Consider the following 26,775-nt stretch of genomic DNA (forward strand, 5'->3'; position numbering starts at 1 on the left):
GCTGATGCAAGAATGGCATGCTAGGAAGTCCAGATAGTGAGCAGTATACACAGGACAGCAAACAGCTGCCCTTGTACAGAATTAGCAGCTGTGGGAGTGAGAAAAACTGGCAGAGACAACTCAGAATGCCTAACTTCATAGAAGTTGTTTTAGCTAGAGATCAGATGTGAAGTTTTCAGTTTAGATTATAAGTAAATGATAGACAGGATGTTCAGAGGAGAACAGTTGGGTGTCATTGAAGAAGAGGGGATAGTTATGTGGAAGGCTGTGTCAAGTTGATAGATGGAGGACTAGAGTTTTTGAGGCATTGAACAATACTAAGTTTGATCTACCCAATCAGAAATTTTAGAGAGATCAAAAGTTAGGCGTTCTGTGGCTTCCCTGCATGAACTGTTTACTTCCTGAAGGGTTGGACATCTAGGAAAAGATGTGAAAAAGTGCAGGGTGATATCATTAGTGTAAGAGTGGATTGAACAAGAAGTTTGGTGTAGAATATCATTGATGAATAATTGGAAGAAAGTGAGTGACAGGACAGAACCCTGAGGAATACCACTTTTAATAAACTCAGGAGAAGAACAGTGACCATCTATCACATCAGTAATAGAACAGTCAGAGAGAAAAGTTGAGATGAAGTTAGAGAGAGAAGAATAGAAACCATAAGAGAGTAGTTTGGAAATCAAATCTTTGTGCCAGACTTTATCAAAAGCTTGTGATATATGTAAGGCAAAGGTTTCACCAAAATCTGTAAAAGAGGATGACCAGGACTCAGTAAGGAAAGCTAGAATATTACCAGTAGAGTGGCCTCAATGGAACCCATACTGCTGATCAGATGTAAGGTTGGGAAGTGTTTAAAAATCTTCCTGTTGAGGATAGATTCAAATCTTCAGAGGCAGGAAATTAAGGTAATAGGATGGTAGTTTGAGCGATAAGAGTGGTCACCCTTTTTAGAAACAGGCTGAATGTAGGCAAACTTCCAACAGGAAGGAATGGTAGATATTGATAGACAGAGTTGGAAGAGTTTGACTAGGCAAGGTGCAAGCACTGAGGCACAGTTTTGGAGAACAATAGGAGGGACCCTGCCAGGTCCATAAGCCTTCCAAGGGTTAAGGCCAGTGGGGGCATGGAAAGCATCCCCACAAAAAATCTTAATGGGTAGCATGAAGTAGTCAGAGAATAGAGGAAAGGGAAGGACAAGCCCTGAATCATCCAAGGTGGAATTTTTAGCAAAAGTTTGAGCGAAGAGTTCAGCTTTAGAAATAGATGAGATGGCAGTGGTGTCAGGTTGAAATAAAGGAGGGAAAGATGAAGAAGCAGAGTTATTGGAGATGTTTTGGCTAGGTGCCAGAAGTCATGATGGGAGTTATATTTGAAAGATTTTAACACTTTCTCTTAATGAAGGAATTTTTTGTCTAGTTGGAGAACATACTTGGCATGATTCTGTGAAGAAATATAAAGTGCATGAGATTCAGGTGATGAAAGGCTCAAGTACCTTTTGTAGGCCACCTCTTTATCATGTATAGCATGAGAACAGGTGTTGTATACAATCCCCCAACTTACTTTTAATTATGAGTTAGAGTTATATACTCACTCACCAAGTACTTCAGGTACTTTCACAATTCTTCAAAGCTTAAGTCCAGGTTACTGAGAGTTAAGGCTAGGATTCTCACAGTGGGGCAAGCAATAAATGCAGTACAGATAAACTAACATTATTTATTAAACAGTAAATAAACATTCCAACAACACATGCAAGCAATAAAAGACAGTAACCACATAATTCCAGTTGATAAAACTTCAAGTAACTCCGCATTGGCAGACTAATAAGTCTTCACATCTTTTTTTAACTATATGTTAACACGACTTCATCAGCAAGACTATGTCACACAGCAATGCATCACTTTTCATCAAACACATAAAACCCATAAGTGCACACATAATATAATCACAATAAAATAATCAAACACAACATGTAAAATCAAAGACAGAATATGTGGTTATTACATGTGAAGTGCAACAGAAATTATCAAGTTTGTAGCGAAGGTACAGGTGCTACTTGGCCGCCCGGAAGTTGCTCAAGCAAGAACTGTAGGCTCCCAACTATGACTCTTGGTCATAGCAGTGTTTAGTCCTTGAAGGGTAACAGTTTCCAGTGTCATAACAGTGTAGCTCTGGCAAAGGAAACTTAGCCTGGGTATTCTCTGTTTATTCAGCAAAAACATGAACAATATATATAACAATTACTAAACATAACAAACGACACATACAAAATTATGGAAAAAGAGAGTGTATGTGTGTGTGTATGTCTGTGTGAAGAAAGGAGTAGTAAGATGTATTGAGAAGATGTGTAACACATGTGTCAAAGAGCGTGCACAGAATGTGACAAGTAAGAGAAATGTATAAAGTGATGAAAAAGATATGAAAGACTAAAGCCTGTGCAGTAGAGAGAGTGAAAACGGAAGGATGAAAATACAATAGAAAACGGAGTGCTAGGAGCGGTGACTTGTGTCCCGCTACAAGTTGCTCATCAAAATCCAGCATTAAATCAACATGTGAAACACAATATGTAATATATGAAAACCACAGTATACTGAACACAGCATATTTAAAGTTGAGACACACCAGGCACTTAGAAAAATTCTCTTACTTATGGTCAGGGTGAGGCAGAGAATGACTGGTAATCTCATGGTGCAGCAAGACTAAGTTGCACCTGTTTAAAAAATAATGGCACCACCTATATTATGGTGACTGGAGAGCTACATGAGTGTTTCTGTGCCTCCTCCTTTTTTACGATTTTTATCTGCTTACATCTACACAGCTACAAATATTGCCATCCTTAAGGTCTATAATCCAGCTATTTAGTACACTCATCTCTTCCTTTTAAAAACACTATCACCAGAATGTTCACTTGTCCACTTGGTCACCAAAAGCTTAAGGTTCATTTTATCCTGAGGGGACACTGGATACCCACTCCTATACACAGATATTGTGCACCACGTCTAGTGTGCATGACATCGGGGTCACGAGAGGTGAGGTGTTGTTGAGGTTTATGTGCTTAAGATTAGTCATGGTCATTATCAGGCTTTTCGTGGGACCTAGCTCGTCCTAGTCTTGTGCTACATCAGCAACACCTGCACTTTTGTAATGTTCGTGAACAAAGGGGGGGCATTGTTCTGACCTGGGTTGTGGACGTGTGGTAGGGCCTCACAAGGGGCCATGCTGGGGGCATTGCTTTGGGTGGCATGGGCATCGGTGGGGACAGTACTATAGGCATGGGTGCCATGGCTACAACACAGGATGTGTTAAACCAAGGTTTGAAAGGTGAGAGAAAAAGCCTCCATGCCAGACACTATTAGCTCAGTTGTGTGCTCAGCACACAGAAACAGATCTCTGACACAGAAGGAAAATCAGAATAATACCTTCTCAGGCCCCCCAATTAGCAGAGACAAAATACCAGAGGCACCTCTGCTTTGAGGGATCCTGAGGAGGGATCAAAGCAATAGTACAAGATATAAATATGAGGTTATGATCGGAGGACCCCAACAAAGAAGATACAGTGACAGCATAAGCAGAAGGATTAGAGGATAGGAAAAAGGTCAAGAATGTTGAATGTATCTCCAAGACAGTTAAAAATATGAGCAAGGTGTAGCACCAGTTGCTTTAGGTCGTGGAGGATAGCAAAGTTAAAGGCTAGTTCACCAGGATGGTCAGTGAAGGGAGAGGAAAGCCAAAGCTGGTGGTGAACATTGAAGTCTCCAAGAATGGAGATCTCATGAAAGGGAAAAGAGTCAGGATGTGCTTCACTTTGGAATTTTAAGTAGTCAAAGAATTTTCATAGAGAAGTTAGGTGAGAGGTATACAGCATAGATCAATTTAGTTTGAGAGTGACTCTTTAGTTGTAGCTAGATGGTGGAAAACTCTGAAGATTCAAGAGCTTGGGCATGAGAGCAAGTTAGGTCATTGCACACATTGATGCAGCATCTAGCTTTAGACTGAAAATGAGGATAGAGAAAGTAGGAGGGTACAGAAAAGGAGTTACTGTCAGTTGCCTCAGACACTTGTGTTTCGGTGAGGAAAAGAAGATGAGGTTTAGTAGAGGGGAGGTGGTGTTCTATCATTTGAAAATTAGATCTAAGACCATGAATGTTGCAGAAGTTAATGAAGAAAAGTTGAGGGGGTGTCAAGACACTTAGGGTGGATAACGGAAGAGCAGTCTGACCCCTTCCCAAATGGGGACTCCAAGGCTGGTGTAGGAGTTGCAATATTGAATGAAGTGTGTGTGTGTGTGTGTGTGTGTGTGTGTAATTAGGTGCATATAATTTTGTGTGAAGGAAGTTTTTTTTTTTTTTTCTTTTTTTTTTTTCAAGAGGTTTTGATTGTCCCCTTGTGTTGTGAGACACAAAGGGAAACATTTAGTGGGATCACGGTTGGCCTATTGATGAGTTCACAGCATCCCCTGATCCAGTGCTTCAGACCTCACTGGGAGTAATTGTCATTTTGGCAGGTGTCTACTGCTTCCTGTGAGTTGTGTATTGTCCCTGTGCATTCTTCCACACATGTCTTAATTCTGTTCCTTCTTTCTGTGGGGCATCTTAATTATAACTTCATTGACTATTTCTTGCATTGATATATGTATATTGTTATGAACCAGGTTCAGTCCCTCTCACAGATGCCACTGGCTCAGGTCAGCTTCCCTAAGCTACCTTCTACATAGTTTAGTGCAGGGCACAAATACACTAATACAAGCACCTACTGGTTGCCAGCAACTATCATATCTATGAGGTCGCCACTCCATTTACCTACCCACAGAGAAGGGAATATAACAAACACCAAACCAATGTGCTAGGGGATGATAGGTAAAACAAAAGACATACAAGTATGAGGTTTATAATATTCTGTGAGCTATCTCCTATTAGAGACAAAACCATCCACACTCACAGAACATTATATCCTCCTGCACTTGAACAATCTACCTGTGGTCTCTTGTGGTGCCTACAGGCAGCTACACACACAGAGTTACGAAATCCACATCCAGGATCCCCACATGACACAAACCACTAGGGTGCCGTGACAAAGAGGGTAAGATTCGTAGTCCACCATGAATTTAATTGGTATGCATACTTGGCCAAGCCTGTGACTGATGCTTATTTACCTAGCAAAGGCAGGGGCTTACTGCCTCTAACACTTGGGCAGTAATTACTAGTAATGGCCCTCTAAATTATCCCTCCAACCCACATGCCAGTGCTCCATCACTCAGTTAAGCTATCTGTGTCCATTTCTTACAACAACAAGTGTCTGACTGATGTGCTGGGACAAAGAGACGCGTCTCTCAGGCCTGCACATGTTCTCAGACATGTAGGGGTGAGTCACATGACAAAGGAAAGGGGAGGGCAACAGGGAAGAGGGGGGAGGGGTGCGGCAAGCAGCAGCACACACTCAGGAATCCTCGCACTTGCTCACTCTAAAAAGGATCGCAGTCTTGCAAAAATAATTGTGCTTTTATGGGAGGAGCTGGATAAAATTTAGAGTCTATGGGAGAGGTCAACCCTTCTGTTGTATGATGTCTTGAGCTCAACAGGAGGAGACAAAGGGAAGTTGACAAAATTAGTATGGGAAGAAGACTAGGTATGTGTGTGTGTTTTTAAGGTAAACTGGGGAGGGTAAGCAGGCACTTATTGCATCTCAGAGATCTTATGTCTTCTCACTGTCTCCCTCCTCTCTTTAACTTTTTCCTTCCTGCTTCTCTGTTCATTATTCTTATCACTACTTTTATATTTCAATTTGCATAACAATATATATATATATATATATATATATATATATATACATAATTAGCTTTTTATTTGCTTCTGCTGTCACTTCCAATAAATTAGATAAATTACTTGGTGTCCCTCCATCCTCAGCCATATTCATATTATAAAGTTAATATTTTTTTTTTTTTTTTTTTTTTTTTTTTTTTTTGCTATTTGGAGACAAGACAGTGTATATCACAAAGGTTCCATTTAACTTTTGTCTGCAGCATAAGTTGGGATTTAATGTTGTTTGCTAGTGGCAAGATCACCACTAGTAAAAAAAAAACTTTGACCTACTGTGTGGCAGAATAGGATGGTCTTCACTGTGCTGCAGAGTTGCAATGTGTGTGTCTGTGTAGGTACATGCATGCATGTAATAATTATTGTGTGCCATTAATGTTTATATCCCCTTCCCTTAACACAAATTCATATTTCATCAGCGATCATATTTGTCGGAAGAAGCTAACAAAGTTGTGAGGGAGAAGTACCAGGACCTGATGACTGTGATCCACCAACATGCAGATGAACAGAAAAATATGGACACACACAACCTCCAACTGCTGGTGCTGAAGGCCAATGAAGCATTTGATGCTGGTGAGACTTATCTTGAATTTCATACATCTGTAGCTTAAAAAAATAAAAAATAAAAAATAAATCATTGTTATCTCCCAAGATGTAGTGGTTTGTGCATTTTTTCATTTAAGAGACTTGCTTAAAGGTATTAGATGTTTTAAATGTAAAAGTTGATTGATCTTTTCTTTTTATGGAGCAGCACATTCATTGCCATTTTTACTAGGTATGTTCAAGAGTGGGACCTGCAGCTTTCCTGACTTATTAGTCTAGAACTGGGTATTACTAGAGTTTGATGCCTAAGGATTAAAGTGTGAGTCTTTCATCTCTTCTTTTGATATATATATATATATATATATATATATATATATATATATATATATATATATATATATATATATATATATATATATATATATATATATATATATATATATATATATATATATATATATATATATATATATATATATATATATGCAGTGGAACCTCATTTCTAGAACTTAACTCCTGAATACCATTTGAAAACTGAAACTATTTTCCCTATAGGAATCAGTGTTAAATGGATGATTAATCCATCCCCAGACACCTGTCCTAGTGGCTTATGACAGATGCTCCCACAGCTAAGATGGCTGCTTCACAACATCTCCACCTCACAAATTATTTATCCAGAAAGGATGTGTTGAATGAACTTAGTGACACAGAACTCGTCAGAAGATACTGTTAAGATTGTGCAGGTATTCTGTTTGTCACCGATCTAGTGAGGGAAGCCTTACAGAGGGACACTGACAGGAGCAACCCACTTATGCTTGGTGATAGTCAGGTTAGGCACTTAATGCATTTTGTGCCAGAGATAGGAAGCATAGGTTGAGGGTGTGTTTGCTGGGAGCTAGGATAGGGAAGGTAGCAGATAGGCTAAACATGTGTTTGGAAAATTATGGGACCAAGCCCATTGTTTTTCTTAGTGTGGGAGGGAATGACCTTGGTAAGGTCAAGGAGTGAGGAGCTGTTCAGAAAGTTTAGGCAGGCTTTGGATAGGATTAGGGACAAGGGAGGGATCCCTGCGGTATGTGGTGTCTTGCTGAGGAGGAAGGTTGGTGCTGAGTGGCTGTCCAGGGCTATTACAGTGAATTGCAGGCTCATGAATCATTGTAAGAGTAATGGATGGACATTCATTGACAACTGGGACCTCTTCTATGGTAAGGACACCTTGTATACCAGGGATGGAGTGCATTTATTATGTCAGGGTGGTCGGGTTTTGGCCGAACACTCGACTGGGAGGTAACTGCATTCCAGCGCTTTTTTCATTAGTCAGGAGCAAGGAAGGACTTGTGAGGATGAAATGAAGGGCAAATTAGATAAATCTAGAAAGGTTATTAACTCAGCGAAGGCGAGGAATAGCTTAAGTGTTTACGACACGAATTGTAGAAGTATTTTGAATAAAATAGACTTGTTTAGAGAAATGGTGTGTAGAGAACTTTGATATCATTGCTTTAATAGAAACTTGGTTAGATATGTCTGGAAAAGTATTTAGTCCAGAGGTTAAGATAGATGGTTGTACACTATTCTATAAAGACAGGTAAAACAGGAGAGAAGGTGTCGCACTATACGTCAGGAACACATTACAGTGTTGTATTAATAGAATTAAAACAGATAGCAAGATGGTAAAACAAATAGCAAGAGTCAATATGGGTAGAGATTAAGGAAGAATCACAGTCAGTAGTACTGGGATTAGTTTACAGACCACCGAACAGTACAAAGGAAATTAACACCTCACTATGGCAGGAAATAAATAGAGCAGGCAGGTACTGTCAGGTATTTGTGGTAGGAGATTTTAATTTTAGGAATATTGACTGGAGCCTGATGGTGGGTAACAGTGAAGCAGAGGAACTTCGTAAGGTAATTCAGGATAATTTTTTAAAACAGGTAATCTTAGAACCCACAAGGGGAAATAATATTCTGGATTTAATTCTAACTAACAGGGAGGAAGCAGTCATGCAAATAGAGGTTGGAGGACAACTAGGTAATAGTGACCATTGTGAAATTAGGTTAACTTTTAGAAGCAAAAACACTAGTAAAATGCCTGACTTTAGGAGAGCAGATTTTGAGGGATTAGAAAGGTACCTCCAAGGAGTTGACTGGCAATGGACACAGGGGGAGGTAAGCTCCAGGATGGAGTTGAGAGAGATAAGGCAGGATGAGGGAGGTGAGGTGAGGTGTGAGGGTGTAGGGTAAGAGGAGGGGAAAAGTGTCCAGAAGGGTTGGAGTGGGGGGAAATAGGTGTGAATATGTTGGAGAATCAGGTCATACTGAGATGTGCAAGGTGAGGTTGAGGTGAGTAGATGGAGTGGAGAAGATGGATGGGGCTGAGATGAGAAGATTATGGGAAGTAAATGTAGATGAGTTGTATAAATATTTTGTTGATAAATTACATACAGGACAGTCAGGAAATATCCCTTATAGAGCAATAAGATCACAGAAAAATTAGCCTAAATGGATGACTGTTAGCCTAAAATATTACGAAGGTGGAAAAGAAGTATATATAAGAGATTAAAGGCAGGGGAAAAGGTTTTTAGGCTACAATATAATTAATTAATTAGAACAGTCAGGAGGTTAATGAGGAAAGCTAAAAACAATTATGAATTAAAGACAGCCAGCCAGGTGAAGATGGACCCCAAAGGAAATTTATCAAGTATATAAGACAAAGAATAGGGAAACAATAGGTCCATTAAAGGCAGCAGATGGGGAGCTGGTTAGTTCTGGGGAGGAGACTAGTAAAATTCTGAATGAGTATTTTTAACTGTCTTCACTCTGGAAAACATGCAGGAAATGCCAAATAGTGAGCAGATGTTTAGAGCAGATGAGAGTAAGAAGCTGACAGATATTACCATAACTAAGGAGATAGTGGAACAGGAGATATAGATAGGCTAAAAAAGTTCAAGACACTAGGACCAGATGAAATATATCTCAGAGTACTTAATGAATGCAAAGAGGTTATTAGTGAACCGTTAGTTTCTGTTTTTAGATCACTTGAGTAAGCTGAGGTACCGGTAATGTGGAGGCAAGCGAATGTAGTACCCATCTTTAAGAAAGGAGATAAAACTAACATCTAATTATAGACCTGTTAGCCTAACTTCCGTTGTAGGTAAAATAATGGAGTCAATAATAGTGAGGAACATTAGGGAGCATTTAGACAAACATAACTTAATAAATTAGTCACAGCATGACTTCATGAAGGTCTTGCCTGATGAATTTGTTGAGTTTTTACTGTAAAGTTTATGAGGTGGTAGATAATGGTGATAGTTATGATATCCTATATCTGGACTTTAGTAAAGCGTTTGACAAGATACCCCCATCAGAGGCTCCTGAGAAAGGTTAGGGTGCATGGGATAGATGGGAAGGTGTTACATTGGATAAAGTCATGGCTAAGCGACAGGCGACAGAGAGTTGCAATAAGTGGCTCTAAATCTGAGTTGGGTCAAGTAATTAGTGAGGTGCCACAGGGATCAGTATTAGGGCCATTATTATTATTATTATTATTATTATTATTATTATTATTATTATTATTATTATTATTATTGGATAGTGGAATTAGTAGTGATAGTGAACTTCCAGATGACATGAAGATAGGTAGATTAATTAGGTCAGAATCGGATGCCATCACCTTTAAGGCAGATTTGGATAGGATGAATGAATGGACAGACAAATGCTAAATGCAGTTTAATATCAACAAATGCAAAGTACTTAGTGTAGATAGAGAAAACCACACAGTAGGTACACAATAAACAACGAAGCTCTGGTAGGTTCAGGTTATGAAAAAGATTTAGGAGTTATAGTTAGCTTCTGAACTCCGTCAAAGAAAGCAATGCATATAGGCCAGACACAGGCAAATAGGGTATTAGGATTCAGTTTTAGGAGTGTTAAAAGTAGAAGGCCTGAAGTAATATTAAAGTTATATTTGGCGCTGGTCAGACCTCATCTAGACTATGCTGTGCAGTTCTGGTCCCCATATTATAGGAAGGATATAGCTCTATTAGAATCAGTACAAAGGAGAATGACTAAAAGGATACAGGGGATGAGGAGTATTCCTTATGAAGTGAGATTGAAGTTATTAAAAATTACATTCTTAGAGAGACATAGGTTAGGAGGGGATGTGATAGAAGTCTTTAAGTGGTATGAGGATTATAACAAGGGGGATGTAAACAAAATTCTTAGGATCAGTAACCAGAACAACAAGAAATAATGGGTTCAAACTTGAAAAATTTAGGTTTAAAAAAGAGATAGGAAGGAATTAGTTCCAAATAGAGTGGTAGATGAATGGAATGGACTCAGTAATCAAGTTGTTAGTGCTGAGTCATTAGGGAGCTTTAAGAGAAGATTAGTCAGATTTATGGATGGGGGATGATAGTAGAAATAGGTAACTATATTTCATACAGGGACTGCCATGTGTAGGCCTGATGGCTTCTTGCAGCTTTCCATATTTCTTATGTTTTTATGTTTCTTGCCACCAAAATGAAGGTGATCATAACACTTCGATGTCTTGCTGCTAGGAAAAGCTACTGGAAAAATGCAGTTGTGTCAATAGTGATGGCATTGGGAGTCATTGAGAGAGCCACATGTGACTCGGGATAATTTCTGAGCACCGAAAACTGTTTGGTTACATTGGGGCTTTTCATTGGGATCACATTTACTTTATTTCAAAGCTTGAATTACTCTCTTACACTCTTGTGTCTCCGCGAAATATATAAAAATGAAGTAAATATTTATAGATACTATAAATTAGTTATAAACATCAGCTTTTGTTATGTCTTTTAATATTTGAAATCAAGTAACTGTTCTAGAACCAAATTATGGTACTGCAACTGAAGCAATAATGAGTTCAAAATTTTGTTTGAAAACTGATTTGTTCGAAAAAGGAGGTGTTCAGTAACTGAGGTGCCACTGTATATATGTTTCATTAAATATGATCACTAGGTCAACATTTATTATCTTTTAAGTTTTCTTTATATCTTATAAGAGTCTTATTCTCTTTTGGAATTTGGTTGATGAGTTTAGTCATGCTGGCTATATCGTGATTTCGGGTTCCTTAACCCTTCCTCATTAGCTGTGGAATGACTAGACATGCTGATATCACAATCAGAAGAGCAGATAAAACAGCAGCTTACATCATCACTGACACCTCTGAGTATCTCAGGAAGACATGACAAAATTTGCCAATATCACCTAGGACCCCACAGACATGCTCAAGACCAAACTCAACAAAATAATAGCCAAATGCAATGCTAGCAGCAACAACCTCAAGTTTAATAAGCTTGTGGGTGAGTACAGCATGGGTTACTGTTGTGGTAATGTCAAAACACAAGCCAGGAAACAAGCTGTGCCCAATAATTTCTCAAATACCTACACTGATGTACCACACCACTAAAAAGCTATGTACCATACTGGCACCTTATGTTCCCACCACCTACAGTCTGCAGTCTGCATCTGATTTTCTCCACATCTTCAAGAGCAACACTGCCAATGGTAACATTGCCTCACTTGACAAAGAATCACTTTTTACCAATGTTCCAGTCAAACATCCCAACAGCTACATCATTGAGAAAGTGTACCATAACGACTCTGCACCTTGCTTGACATTCCTGAAATTGCACTATGCAGACTTCTCAAATGCTGCACAATGGAAGCCCCTTTTACTTGCCTTTGAGGAAATGAATATTGTGAGATTGATAGTGTAGCCATGGGTTTTCCTTTGGGTGTGCTTGTGGCTAACTTCATTATAGGCTGCATGGAGCAAGAAATGTTTAAAAAGACTGAGAAGCCTGTTATATATTGCTGCTATATTGACAACACATTCATCAAGACTACAACCAGTGTTGGTGCTGACCAGCTCAAGTGTTGCCTTGAAGAGATTTCTGGTCTCAACTTCACCATAGAACACAGTGTAAACAGTACCATGCCCTTCCTCAACATCCTTGTGAAGCAACAACAAGTGAAGTTCAATACAGCAGTGTACATCAAGCCAACAAACCCTGGGCAATGTCTTAATGGAATGAGCAAATGTCATGACTGATACAAGGACTCTACTGTTGGTGCTTACATCTGAAGAGCACTCATTCACTGCAGTACTTAGCAGTGCAGGTGCATGAAGAAATAGAAAAGGCAACACAAGTATTAATAAACAGTGGCTTCAGTGAAAAGAACATTGTCCACCAAACCAAGAAGATCATCAATAAGTGGCAACTCTAGCTTCTCTGAAAACTCAAGAAAGCCTGACATCACTATATACTATCATGCCTTCTACTCCACAGCATACAAAGATAAAAGAATTATTACACATAGTGAAAAGAATGTCAAGCCCACAGACCCCAAAAAAAAGATAAAGCTCCAAATATACTACAGGGAAAAGAAAACCAGCCAGCTCCTACTTAGAAATACTCCCCACATAGAAAGACAGACAACCCAGAAGTCACATGCTGTGTATAAGTTCACCTGTAAACAAGGATACTGTGAAGTCCTTCCTTCAACTTACATCAGCATGACAATGATGAAGCTGTCTCAATGGCTCACCTGCCACCTAACATCCGGAGCCCCAAGAATACACCTACAGCAGCAGCACAGCATCAAGACCACAAGAAAAGAAATGGAAGAAAAACACTGAAATCTTAGATATGTGTCCAGATGTGAGACACCTTACAATACTTGAAGCACTGTATATAAAAGAATTCAACCCCAAGCTCAATGTACAGGCCAAAGATTTACAAGCCCTGCATGAGAAGGGACCAAGCACTGCTGCCACAGAGAGAGCCTTCCAGCCAAACGGAGCCAACTAATCAGCACCTCCCATCACCACCGCAAGGAGCCCACTAGTCATGCTGTACCAGCCAGTCAGCATCTTTAATGGCCCAGAGCAACATCACAACTCATGGCATAAATACCAGCCTCCCCCACCATGTGGCAGTAGACACCTGCCGAAACAATAATTACTCCCAGTGAGGTCTAAAGCACTGTTCAGGGGGTGCTGTGAACTTATCATTAAACCCAGCTGTGACCTCACTGAACGTTTCCCTTTGCGTCTCACAACACAAGGGGGCAGTCACAGCCTGCCCTCTAAAGACAACTCTCTTCCTCCACACAAAACTACAAGCACCTAATAACACACACACCCTTCACTCAAAAATTTTAAAATCATCATGGTGACTCCTACACCAGCCTCGGAGTCCCCATCTGGGGAGGGGACCATAAATGTCCCCAGGTCAGACTGCCTTTCTGTCAACGACCCTAAGTGTCTTGACACCCCCCCAACTTTTTCTTCATTAACTTCTGCAACATTCGTGGTCTAAGATATAATTTTCAATCTGTAGAACACCACCTCTCCTCTTCTAAACCTCATCTTCTTTTCCTCACTGAAACTCAGGTGTCTGAGGCAACTGACAGTAGCCCCTTTTCTGTTCCCTCCTACTTTCTCTATCCTCATTTTTTATCCAAAGCTGGATGCTCTGTTTATGTGCGCAATGACTTAACCTGCTCTCGTGCCCATGCTCTTGAATCTTCTGAGTTTTCCACCATCTGGCTACGACTACAGAGTCACTCTCATACTAAATTTATCTGTGCTGTATACCTCTCATCTAACTCCTCTGACTATAAGAAATTCTTTGACAACTTAACTTCCAAAGTGGAGCACATTCTGACCCTCTTCCCTTTCGCAGAGATCTTCATTCTTGGAGACTTCAATGTTCACCACCAGCTTTGGCTTTCCTCTCCCTTCACTGACCATCCTGGTGAACTAGCCTACAACTTTGCTATCCTCCATGACCTAGAGCAATTGGTGCAACATCCTACTCGTATTCCTGACCGTCTTGGAGATACACCCAACATTCTTGACCTTTTCCTGACCTCTAATCCTTCCGCTTATGCTGTCACCCTTTCTTCTCCGTTGGGCTCCTCCGATCACAATCTCATATCTTTATCTTGTCCTATCACTCCAATCCCTCCTCAGGATCCCCCTAAGCAAAGGTGCCTCTGGCATTTTGCCTCTCCTAGTTGGGGGGACCTGAGGAGGTATTTTGCTGATTTTCCTTGGAATGACTACTGCTTCCGTGTCAGAGACTCATCTTTGTGTGCTGAGCGCATAACAGAGGTGATAGTGTTTGGCATGGAGGCGTACATTCCTCACTCTTTTTCTCGTCCTAAACCTTCTAAACCTTGGTTTAACACAGCTTGTTCTCGTGTTATACATGATAGAGAGGTGGCCCACAAAAGGTACTTAAGCCTTCCATCACCAGAATCTCATGCACTTTATATTTCTGCCTGGAACCATGCCAAGTCTGTTCTCCAACTAGCCAAAAACTCCTTCATTAACAAAAAATGTCAAAACCTTTCAAGATCTAACTCCCCTTGTGATTTCTGGCATCTAGCCAAAAATATCTCCAATAACTTTGCTTCTTCTTCTTTCCCTCCTCTATTTCAACCAGATGGCACCACTGCTATCACATCTATTTCTAAAGCTGAACTCTTCACTCAAACCTTTGCTAAAAACTCTACCTTGGACGATTCTGGGCTTGTTCCTCCCTCTCCTCCACCCTCTGACTACTTCATGCCACGTATTAAAATTCTTCGCAATGATGTTTTCCATGCCCTTGCTGGCCTAAACCCTCGGAAGGCTTATGGACCTGATGGGGTCCCTCCTATTGCTCTCCGAAACTGTGCCTCCGTGCTTGCACCTTGCCTAGTCAAACTCTTTCAGCTCTGTCTGTCAACATCTACCTTTCCTTCTTGCTGGAAGTTTGCCTACATTCAACCTGTTCCTAAAAAGGGTGACCGTTCTAATCCCTCAAACTACCGTCCTATTGCTTTAATTTCCTGCCTATCTAAAGTTTTTGAATCTATCCTCAACAGGAAGATTCTTAAACATCTATCACTTCACTACCTATCTGATCGCCAGTATGGGTTCCGTCAAGGCCGCTCTACTGGTGATCTTCTGGCTTTCCTTACTGAGTCTTGGTCATCCTCTTTTAGAGATTTTGGTGAAACTTTTGCTGTTGCCTTGGACATATCAAAAGCTTTTGATAGAGTCTGGCACAAAGCTTTGATTTCCAAACTACCCTCCTATGGTTTCTATCCTTCTCTCTGTAACTTCATCTCAAGTTTCCTTTCTGACTGTTCTATTGCTGCTGTGATAGACGGTCACTGTTCTTTTCCTAAATCTATTAACAGTGGAGTTCCTCAGGGTTCTGTCCTGTCACCCATTCTCTTCTTATTATTCATTAATGATCTTCTAAACCAAACTTCTTGTCCTATCCACTTCTATGCTGATGATACCACCCTGCACTTTTCCACGTCTTTTCATAGATGTCCAACCCTTCAGGAGGTAAACATCACGCAGGGAAGCCACAGAATGCTTGACTTCTGATCTTTCTAAAATTTCTGATTGGGGCAGAGTAAAGTTGGTATTGTTCAATGCCTCAAAAACTCAATTCCTCCATCTATCAACTCGACACAACCTTCCAGACAACTATCCCCTCTTCTTCAGTGACACTCAACTGTCCCCCTCTACTACATGGAACATCCTCGGTCTATCCTTTACTTATAATCTGAACTAGAAACTTCACGTCTCATCTCTAGCTAAAACAGCTTCTATGAAGTTAGGCGTTCTGAGACGTCTCCGCCAGTTTTTCTCACCCCCCCAGCTGCTAACTCTGTACAAGGGCCTTATCCGTCCATGTATGGAGTATGCTTCATATGTCTTGGAGGGGTTCCACTCATACTGCTCTTCTAGACAGGGTGGAATCAAAAGCTTTTTGTCTCATCGACTCCTCTCCTCTAACTGACTGTCTTCAGCCTCTCTCTCACCGCCGCAATGTTGCATATCTAGCTGTCTTTTACCGCTATTTTCATGCTAACTGCTCTTCTGATCTTGCTAACTGCATGCCTCCCCTCCTTCTGCAGCCTCGCTGCACAAGACTTTCTTCTTTCTCTCACCCCTATTCTGTCCACCTCTCTAATGCAAGAGTTAACCAGTATTCTCAATCATTCATCCCTTTCTCTGGTAAACTCTGGAACTCCCTGCCTGCTTCTGTATTTCCATATTCCTATGAGTTGAATTCCTTCAAGAGGGAGGTTTCAAGACACTTATTCATCAATTTTTGACCACTGCTTTGACCCTTTTATGGGACTGGCATTTCAGTGGGCATATTTTTTTATTGGATTTTTGTTGCCCTTGGCCAGTGTCCTTCCTACATAAAAAAAAAAAGAAAAAATGTCCAGTCATTCTACAGCTACTGAAAAAGGGTTGAAGAACCAGAAATCAAGATATAACAAGCATGACTAACTACAGCAGCGTCATCAACCAATTTCCAAACGAGAATAAGACTTACAAGATATATAGAAAATATCTTAAAGAAAATGATAAATCTTGATCTAGCAATCACATTTAATGAAACGTGTAAGAGAGAATCTCCTGCCCATATATATATATATATATATATATATATATATATATATATATATATATATATATATATATATATATATATATATATATATATATATACATATATATACCTTGACTTATGAGTTTAATATGTTCCATGGCCAAGCTCATAATTCAGTTTCCTCATGTATCAAAAAAACCATCCCACTTTTTTTGTTGCATATTTTTAAATACAGTAAACCCTAAATATAATGAACCTTTAATTATCATATTTATGGTATAACGACTGTTCTTTTGGTTATATATTGCAGTCAAGCGGCCAAGAGAAGCAGCAATAGATGCACAACTCCTAAAAGTGTGTGGTAACATGGCAAAATGCAACATAGAAACAGCGCAGTCCAGTCTAGCTGTGTTCAATGCAAGAGAATTTGCTGAAAAACTCGTAAGTTGACATTATACACATGCATTCCTAGCTTTATATCTGCTTGTCTGCACACACACACACACACACACACACACACACACACACACACACACACACACACACACACACACACACACACACACACACACACACACACACACACACACACACACACACAGTAAAACCTCCATAAGTCAGCATAATAGGGACAAAGCCTTTGCCAATTTACCAAAATTTCAATTTGTGTTAAACATAATTAAAAAGATGTGGAAAAATGCAGATTGGTATCATCAGTGGATTGGACAAGTTTGGCTTAGATCATTGATGAATAATAGGAGTGGGAGACAGGACAAAACCCTGAGGATCACTACTGTTAATAGACTGAAGCTGTCTACCACAGCACCAGTGGAGCTGTTAGAAAGGTAACTTTGAAATGAAGTTACAAAGAGAAGGATAGAAGCTGTAGGAGTGTAATTTGGAAATTAAAACTTTATGCCAGACTGTCATGTTTTTTTTTTTTTTTTTTTTTTTTTTTTTTTTTGTGCCTAAGGCCATAGCAAAAGTTTCACCAAAATTCCTAAAAGAGGATGACCAAGACTCAATAAGGAAAGCCAGAAGAACACCAGTAGAGTGACTACAATGAAACCCATACTGTTGATCAGATATAAGATTGTGAAGTGACATGTTTGAGAATCTTCCTGTTGAGGGTAGATTTAAAAACTTGAAAGGTAGGAAATTAGAGCAATTTAGCATTAGTTTGAGGGATTAGAGAAGTCACCCTTTTTAGGAACAGGCAAGCCCTGAACAGGCTTCTAAGCAGAGTAGACTTTTTAGCAGAGGCTTAAGTAAAGAATTCAGCTTTAGAGATGAGATAGCATTGGTGCTATCAAGCTGAGATAAAGGGTGGAAGGATGAAGAAAAATTATGGGAGATATTTTTGGCTAGGTGCCCGAAGTCATTAGGAAAGTTAGATTTATAGAGGTTTCCACATTTTCTATTGATAAAGGATTTTTTTCTAGGTAGAGAATGGTCTTGGCATCATTTTGGGTTGAAATGTAAAGTGCATGAGTTTCAGAAGCTGGAAGGCTTACTGGAAGGAGTACTGTTTGTGGACCAGCTCTCTATCATGTATAGCACGAAAACAGACTGAGTTAAACCAAGGCATTGGAAGGTTTATGACAAGAGAAAGAGTGAGTAATGTATGTCTCCATACCATACATTATCACCTCCATATTTACTGAGCACACAGAGACAGGTCTTGGATATAGAAGCAGTAGTCATTCCAAGAAATCAGAATACCTCCTCATGTCAGTGTAATTAACAGAGAAACAACATCAGAGGCATCTTTTCTGTGGAAGATCCTTAGGAGGAATTGAAATGAAAGGACAAGATACAGGAGGAGGCAGGAGACACTTGCCAAAATGACAATTACTCCCAGTAGGGTCTAAAGCACTGGATCTCTGGGTGTTGTGAAATTATCATTAAACCCAGCTGTGACTTCACTGAATGTTTCCCTTTGTGTTTCACAACACAGGGTGGCATTCACAGTCTGCCCTCTAAAGATAACTCTTTTCCTTCACATAAAACTACATGCACACACACACCCTTCACTCAAAATTCGAAATTATCATGGCGACTCCTACACCAGCCTCGGAGTCCCCGTCAGGGGAGGGGACTATAAATGTCCCCAGGTTAGACTGCTCTTCTGGTATTGGCTGTAAGTGTTGGGACACCCCCTTCAACTTCTTCATTAACTACTGCAATATTCATGGACCTAGATCTAATTTTCAGTCTGTAAAACATGACCTCCTCTATTAAACCTCATCTTCTTTTCCTCTCTGAAACACGTGTCTGAGGCAACTGACAATAGCCCCTTTTCAGTTCCGTCCTACTTCCTTTAACCTCATTTTCATTCCAAAGCTGGATGTTGCATCTATGTTCCCAACAACTTAACCTGCTCTCTTTCCCACACCCTTGAATCTTCCAAGTTTTCCACCATTTAGCTATGACTACAGTCACTCTCAAGCTAAATTTATCTGTTAATAATAGGAAGAAAGTGGGTGACAGGACATAACCCTGAGGAGCGCCACTGTTAATAGATTTAGGAGAACAGTGACTGTCTACTACAGCAGCAATAGAACAGTCAGAAAGGGAACTTGAGATGAAGTTACAGAGAGAAGGATAGAAGCTGTAGGAGGGTAGTTTGGAAATCAGAGATTTGTGCCAGACTATTAAAAGCTTTTGATATGCCTAAGCCGACACAAAAGTTTCACCTGAATCCCTAAAAGAGAATGACCAAGACTCATTAAAGAAAGCCAGATCACTAGTAGAGTGGCCTCGACAGAACCCATACTGGCGATCAGTTAGAAGGTTGTGCAGTGGTAGATGTTCAAGAATCTTCCTGTAGAGGATAGATTCAAAACTTTAGAGAGGCAGAAATCAAAGCAATAGGATGGTAGTTTGAAGGATTAGAATGGTCATCCTTTTTAGGAACAGGCTGAATGTAAGCAAACTTAGAGCAGGAAGGAAAGGTAGATGTTGATAGACAAAGTTGAAAGAGTTTGACTACACAAGGTGCAAGCATGGAAGCACAGTTTTGGAGAACAATAGGGGGAACCCCATCAGGTCCATAAGCCTTCTGAGGGTTAAGGGGCCAGCAAGGGCATGGAAAACATCACTATGAAGGATCTTAATGGGTAGCATGAATTAGTCAGAGGGTGGAGGAATGGGGAACAACTACTGAATCATCCAAGGTAGTGTTTTTAGCAAAGGTTTAAGTTAAGAGTTCAGCTTTAGAAATAGATGAGATGACAGTGGTGCCATCAGGTTGACATAAAGGGAAAGATGAAGAAGCATAGTTATTGGAGATGTTTTGGCTGTGACAGAAGTCATGAGAGGAGTTAGATCTTGAAAGATTTTGAAACTTTCCATTAATGAAGAACAGACACTTGTTTAGGTCATGCTGAGATCTTGAAAGATTTTGAAACTTTCCATTAATGAAGAACAGACATTTGTTTAGGTCATGCTAAGATCTTGAAAGATTTTGAAACTTTCCATTAATGAAGAACAGACACTTGTTTAGGTCATGCTGATACAAGTTGGGCTGGTTGGACAAAGCCTGTGTTAACTTGTACTGTACAGGAAATGAACAGATCAGACTTGACTACTTTTACATTTTTTTATGTATATGTACACATATAGACCCTATTTTATCAATATGATATAGAACTAAATTTTGATTTGTAGAATATTTAAAAAAAAAACCCTACTTAGGCTGTTTTTTATGCCAATCCTGGTCATCTCATCATGCTGTGGTGAAGATGAAAGTAAGATGTGAGAGCATAGTAGGAATGTTGCTGGAAAGAGAGTACAATATTGGCTATTGAAAGGCTGGACAGGAATTAGCACAGAGAGGAATATGAGAAGGTATGTGGAGGACAAGGGCAACAGTTGGGGAAGGATCAAGTGTAAAGAAGGTAAATGTTTAAAGTATTTAAGGATATAGTGAGTATAGAAGCAGCTGAAATGGTAGGGTATATGTAGAAGGCTTCAAGGTGTGAGTAAGGGAAGCATGTGGTGGACAGTTGAGATCAACGAAGCTGTAAAGAGAAAAGAGCACATGAGAAAATATTGCTAAAAATATGCTTGAGGAAATTAAAAGAGGGAAAAAATGGAGTATAGGTCTTGGAATAGGAAAGAGAAGGAACTGATTAGAGAAAGTAAGAGAGAGTAGATGAAGAGTTTGGTAGGAGGCTGGGTGAAAAATTCAATGAGATTAAGTTGTTTTGGAAGGAAGTCAAGAGAGAGAGAGAGAGAGAGAGAGAGAGAGAGAGAGAGAGAGAGAGAGAGAGAGAGAGAGAGAGAGAGAGAGAGAGAGAGAGAGAGAGGATTGTAGGGCTCTGAGAATGAAGAGATAGGATGGAATTCTTATAGGTAGCAAGAAGATGGAATCTGTGTGTAAAAGGTATTTTGATCATTTGAAGGGGATAGTGGAAGCAATTATATCTAACATGGAAGCTGGTGGAGAATAAGTGCTTATGCAGAGAAGAATTGGTAGGAAGGGGATAGAGAGAGAAATAGCCAGGGTAAAATATTTCATTGCTGCAGGCATAGCTGGAATAACTATAGAAATGTTAAAGTGTGGAGATGAAGTGTTAGTAGATTGGATGCTCCTTATATGTGAACTGACATGGAAGCAAGAAGTGCCAGATATATGTAAGGCAGTTATTAAACCTCTATATAAAAGTAAATATTATAGGAATGAATGTAAGAGTTACAGAAAAATAGCTTTGCATAATATGTTATAAACAGCCAGAGATTCTTAACTTTGAGACTTAAGGAAGTAACTAAGGTGAAGGTCAGTGAGAAACAGGAAGGTTTCAGATTTCATAATGGTGTAGGATGGGCTATAGTTGCATGTCCATCACCAAAGGACATTCTTATTAGCAGGGAGTGAAAGGAAACTTCATAAAATGATGGACCAATTCCATAGTGTGTGAGATGGAAACTGAAGGTGAATGTTGGAAAAGGTAAAATGATGATGTCTAAGAGGATAAAATGAAAATGTGTGATTTTAGGATACCTTACAGGGTGAATGTGCCAGTTACAGGGAGACATGGTGTTGTTATGAGAGGAGAGAGAATGGAGGAAGTGAGTATAAGTATCTGGGTACAGTTAGTTAAATGTGGTGAGATGGATGGAGTGATGAGAGAGGATTGCTTGTCATTGGATCACTTACAATAGTCACAAAAAAAGTAAGATGTATGTGAATGTAAAAGACAGGTTTAGGCCTGGGAATAGGATTTTTCTGCCAACATCGTTGTCTAAATTAGAGACTTGGGCATGGAATAGGGCACAACACTCAAGATTGTGTGCTGTGGAAGCAAATGATCTGAAAGGAACATGTGGGGTGAGAAGATGGCAGCATGAGAGAAATTAAAATATGTATGAGAGATGTGGTATGAGAGTCAGAGCAAGTGTTGTAAATTGTTTAGTTGTGGAATGGGTGAAAAACACCTTATAAAATAAAGAGGTATGTGTGTGAAAGAAGTGTTACGAGTGGCCAAGCATTTGAACAAATAAGAGGGGAGAGGTGGAGACTTCTGCTGCGGTCATCTTCTAGGGGATGTTCCCAGAAGGAATAAGGTGTTTAATAGATAGATTGATAGAGAGGCTTTGAGAACAATTTTGTGGTTGTAAGACTGTATAAGCACCTCTCATTGTGAAACAGGTGTTGGGTTATAAATGAAATTTGCTACTAAAAATGTGGCAGAGATCATTCATTACTTTTCCACAGATCTGAATGCATTAGAACCTCTGAACACAAATTTGATTAGCTCAAACAGACAATGTGTGTCCTAGAAAAATAAAGGAAAGTAAAATAATTAGTTTTCTCCACACCTGTAATGGGCACAATACATTCAGTAATTTTCAGCATAAAAGAGGTATTATTCTTTGTAAGTAACACTCGATAAAAGTATTATATGGAAAAATATAAATTAAATAAATTATAAATCCTTGTGAGGTCAGTCACCCGTATGCTGGTCTCTTATTTTTCAATCATCTTCACTACAGTGATGATAGAATCCTTCATCTTTCTGCCAGGGACTGTCAGATTCTTCACTGAAAGTGTAGCTGGCACAGAAGAACAGGAAAAGAGTAGTAATGTAAGTCATAACACCACGGGAGACACAACACACATATGGCAATGAGTAAGGCAGTTGGACTGCTGGCAAACAGTGTTGCCAGAGAGCCTATTCTCAGGATTTCTAGGTGGTATTCAGGAAATAAATCACTTCAAATCCCTATTCCATATATTTCCATTTATGTCATAAGAACAGGCCAAGATGGCACATTCATGTTCAGAATTGAAAAGTATTTGTATGCCATTTAGATCCAGAAAAATTAATGTTTAAACTTGTTTGTATTCAGAGGTTCTGCTGTATAGTAAAAAAAAACATGTTGGTTCAGAGGATAGAGAATGAAAGAGAGGAATGATAATTTATACAGATGTGCTTTACATCTTCATCTTGCTGTCAACGTGTTTTATATCTCTCAAGTGAAATATACAACTGGAAAATGTTGAAGACTAAACAAGGACAATGAAAACAAGAGCCACACAACAACTCATATTAGAGTGATACCACATAGCCAAGCATTGTTTGAGTGTTTTTTTTGTCCTCACATTTAGTGTGGTGCAGCAGTGTGATCTTGATCTTGATGCGACAGCCCTCTTGTTTGTATCTGTGGAACTTTGTAAATCAAATGTTTGTAAATCAAAAAGTGTCTATACAGTATAAAGTACATTTGTGTGTCCTCAGGTCAGGCTGCTCTTCTGGTATTGACCCTAAGTATCTTGACACCTCCCTCAACTTTTCCTTCATTAAATTCTGCAAGATTTGCAGTCTTAGATCTAATATTCAATCTGTAGAACATCACCTTTTCTCTACTAAACCTCATCTTTTCCTCACTGAAACACAGGTGTCTGAGACAGCTAACAGTAGACCCTTTTCTGTTCCCTCCTACTTCCTCTATCCTCATTTTCAATCCAAAGCTGGATGTTGTGGCTACGTGTGCAACAACTTAACCTGCCCTCGTGCCCACGCTCTTGAATCTTCTGAGATTCAAGAGTCACTTTCAAACTAAATTCATCTGTGCTGTATACCTCTCACCTAACTCTTCAGACTATAAGAAATTCTTTGACTATTTAACTTCCAAAGTGGAACCCATTCTGACTTTTGCAGAGATCTCCATTCTTGGAGACTTCAATGTTCACCACCAGCTTTGGTTTTCCTCTCCCTTCACTGACCATCCTGGTGAACTAGCCTTTAATTTTGCTATCCTCCACAATCCCAACATTCTTGAGCTTTTCCTAACCTCTAATCCTTCTGCTAATGCTGTTACCCTATCTTCTCCATTGGGCTCCTCTGATCACAATCTCATATCTGTATCTTGTCTTATCACTCCAATCCCTCCTCAGGATCCCCCCTAAGCAGAGGTGCCTCTGGCATTTTGCCGCTGCTAGTTGGGGGGACCTGAGGAGGTATTTTGCTGATTTTTCTTTAAATGACTACTGGTTCTGTGACAGAGACTCGTCTCTGTGTGCTGAGTGCATAACAGAGGTGATAGTGTCTGGCATGGAGGTGTACATTCTTGACCTAAACCTTCCAAATCTTGGTTTAATACAGCTTGTTCTCGTGCTATACGTGATAGAGATGGTGGCCCACAAAAGGTACTTGAGCCTTCCATCACCAGAATCTCATGCACTTTTTTATTTCTGCCTGGAACCATGCCAAGTCTGTTCTCCAACTAGTCAAAGACTCCTTCATTAATAGAAAGTGTCAAAATCTTTCAAGATCTAACTCCCCTCATGATTCTGGCACCTAGCCAAAAACATCTCCAATAACTTTGCTTCTGCTTCTTTCCCTCCTTTATTTCAACCAGATGGCACCACTGCTATCACATCTGTCTCTAAAGCTGAACTTTGCTCAAACCTTTGATAAAAACTCTACCTTGGATGATTCAGGGCCTGTTCCTCCCTCTCCTCCACCCTCTGACTACTTCATGCTTCCTATTAAAATTCTTTGCAGTGAAGTTTTCCATGCCCTCACTGGCCTAAAACCTCAGAAGGCTTATGGACCTGATGGGGTCCCTCCTATTGTTAGAGCTTATATCTAATAAGCATATTAAACTTATTTTACAATCAAATCCTCCTTCTAATTAATCCTTTAAATTAATTTTCCGTATTAAATAAATTTTTTATTGTAACCCATTTTAACTTAAGCATTAGCTGCACCTTGATCTAATATATTCAACATTATTGGTAGTTTATCCAGTAATTTGTCCTATAAAAATCACCTAATAATGATGGTATACATACTACTTTACAAGCCTAAGTAAGATTCTTCATGGTGTATCGATTCAAGAACAGGTTCCTCTGACAAGACTGCCAAATTCTTCAAATTTTAAGCACATAACTATAAATACTTAGGTTTATAAAACTACTTTTTGGTATAATAGGGTATCTAATCCTAGTTTAAATCCAGTTCTTTATTGCTTCAGCTCCAATTTATAATTCTTAATTTCCCTAAAAAATAATCTAATTTCACCTTTTTATCTTCCAGATCTATCCCAAACCTTTCTGCTTAATAATAAACCAATACATTCTTATTTAACCTTAGAGTATAACTGCAACTGCTGGCACAATATTAATTAGGTTTTAACTGACTGCTAAGTCTTCATTTTTTAAATTATTTAATATTACATGCTGAGAATTAGACCTAACAAGAAAAATTTCTTATCATCAATAAACTTATACATATTAATTTCAAATTACTAAATGTTACATGCAAAAACTCTCATGTAAAATCAGTAATCACCAAAAGAACTGTACGAAATAATCAAACTTTTAGTAAAACAAATAAATTATTAAATTAAAAAAAAAATAAATTTCCATAATAATTATTAAGAATCATCCTTAAACAACTGTCTAGAATACATTTCTATACTTTTAGATTATTACCACTTATTTGTTAATCGCATTTATACTTATTCACATGCACATGTATATAAATATTATATAATATTAATATTTATAAACAAAGATTCATCTCAAATAAGAACATATATATAAAATATTTGTTTATATAAAAAGAACTAATTATCTAAAAATTTAATACAATTAAAGCTAAAAAGAAAACAATAAATGTATATATGTCATATTAAAACTCTCATAAAATAAAATATAAAACAAGAAAAATAGAAAAATAAAATATATATATATTTAAATGTAAAGTTATATCCTTGTAAACTCTGATAAAGCATACAAATTATATACTCAAAAAACTATTATATACAATTAATTATTCTATAAATTTATAACTAATCTCAAAAAGAAGTAATCATCAGACTCCTCCCATCTCCTTCTTCTGATAAGGAGGTTAAATGATATTACATAAAAGATCTATGCCTATAACTAACCTTGATATTGTTTAATGTCAATCTATTTTCAATAATGTTTCAATTAAATAAATATATAACTTTAACAAGTATTTATATAAACATAAATCAATATACATATCTGAATATGTATATATAAATATCCATACACACACACAAGTACATTCATAGTCACTCGTTATTCTCCCAGCTAAGGCTGGGAGAATAACAACATATATAAACAACAATATAATAACAACATATATAAATTTCCATTATAGTTTTCTTTTTTTTTGCTTTCCACTTTTATTTTAATTTTTAACTTCAACTTTAATCTATTTTTGTTAATATAGTGCCTGACTTAAAAGGGTAGCTTTGACAGAGCTAATAATGTATTTTTTATTCCTATATTATTTGTAATGGATTTACACCACTCCTTTAAAGATAAAATCTTTATGTGCCCTATACACCAACAAATAATATTTTAAAGATAAGCTAATTAAGCTAATGGGCTCATATCCTGTAAATGAAAGTCCAACCTTTCTCTTTTTAATGACCTTTCCAATTTCTTACTTCCTATTCTTTTGTACTTTATCAACCGGTAGTTTTTTATCCATTTCTTCTTCTTG

At 38.6% G+C, this 26,775-nt stretch overlaps 1 protein-coding gene across 1 annotated transcript in view; it reads left to right on the top strand.

Annotated features, from left to right (window-relative positions):
- LOC135108105 (EP300-interacting inhibitor of differentiation 3-like) overlaps window positions 1-26,775 on the top strand; it is a 74,808-nt gene that overhangs the window by 17,692 nt on the left and 30,341 nt on the right. The window contains exons 3-4 of the mRNA XM_064018779.1: window positions 6,227-6,380; window positions 17,097-17,227. Coding sequence (XP_063874849.1) covers window positions 6,227-6,380; window positions 17,097-17,227 — 285 coding nt within the window. The remainder of the gene's footprint in view (window positions 1-6,226; window positions 6,381-17,096; window positions 17,228-26,775) is intronic.

The sequence above is a fragment of the Scylla paramamosain genome, chromosome 16 (genome assembly GCF_035594125.1).
Source record: "Scylla paramamosain isolate STU-SP2022 chromosome 16, ASM3559412v1, whole genome shotgun sequence".
In the NCBI taxonomy this organism is placed as follows: domain Eukaryota; kingdom Metazoa; phylum Arthropoda; class Malacostraca; order Decapoda; family Portunidae; genus Scylla; species Scylla paramamosain.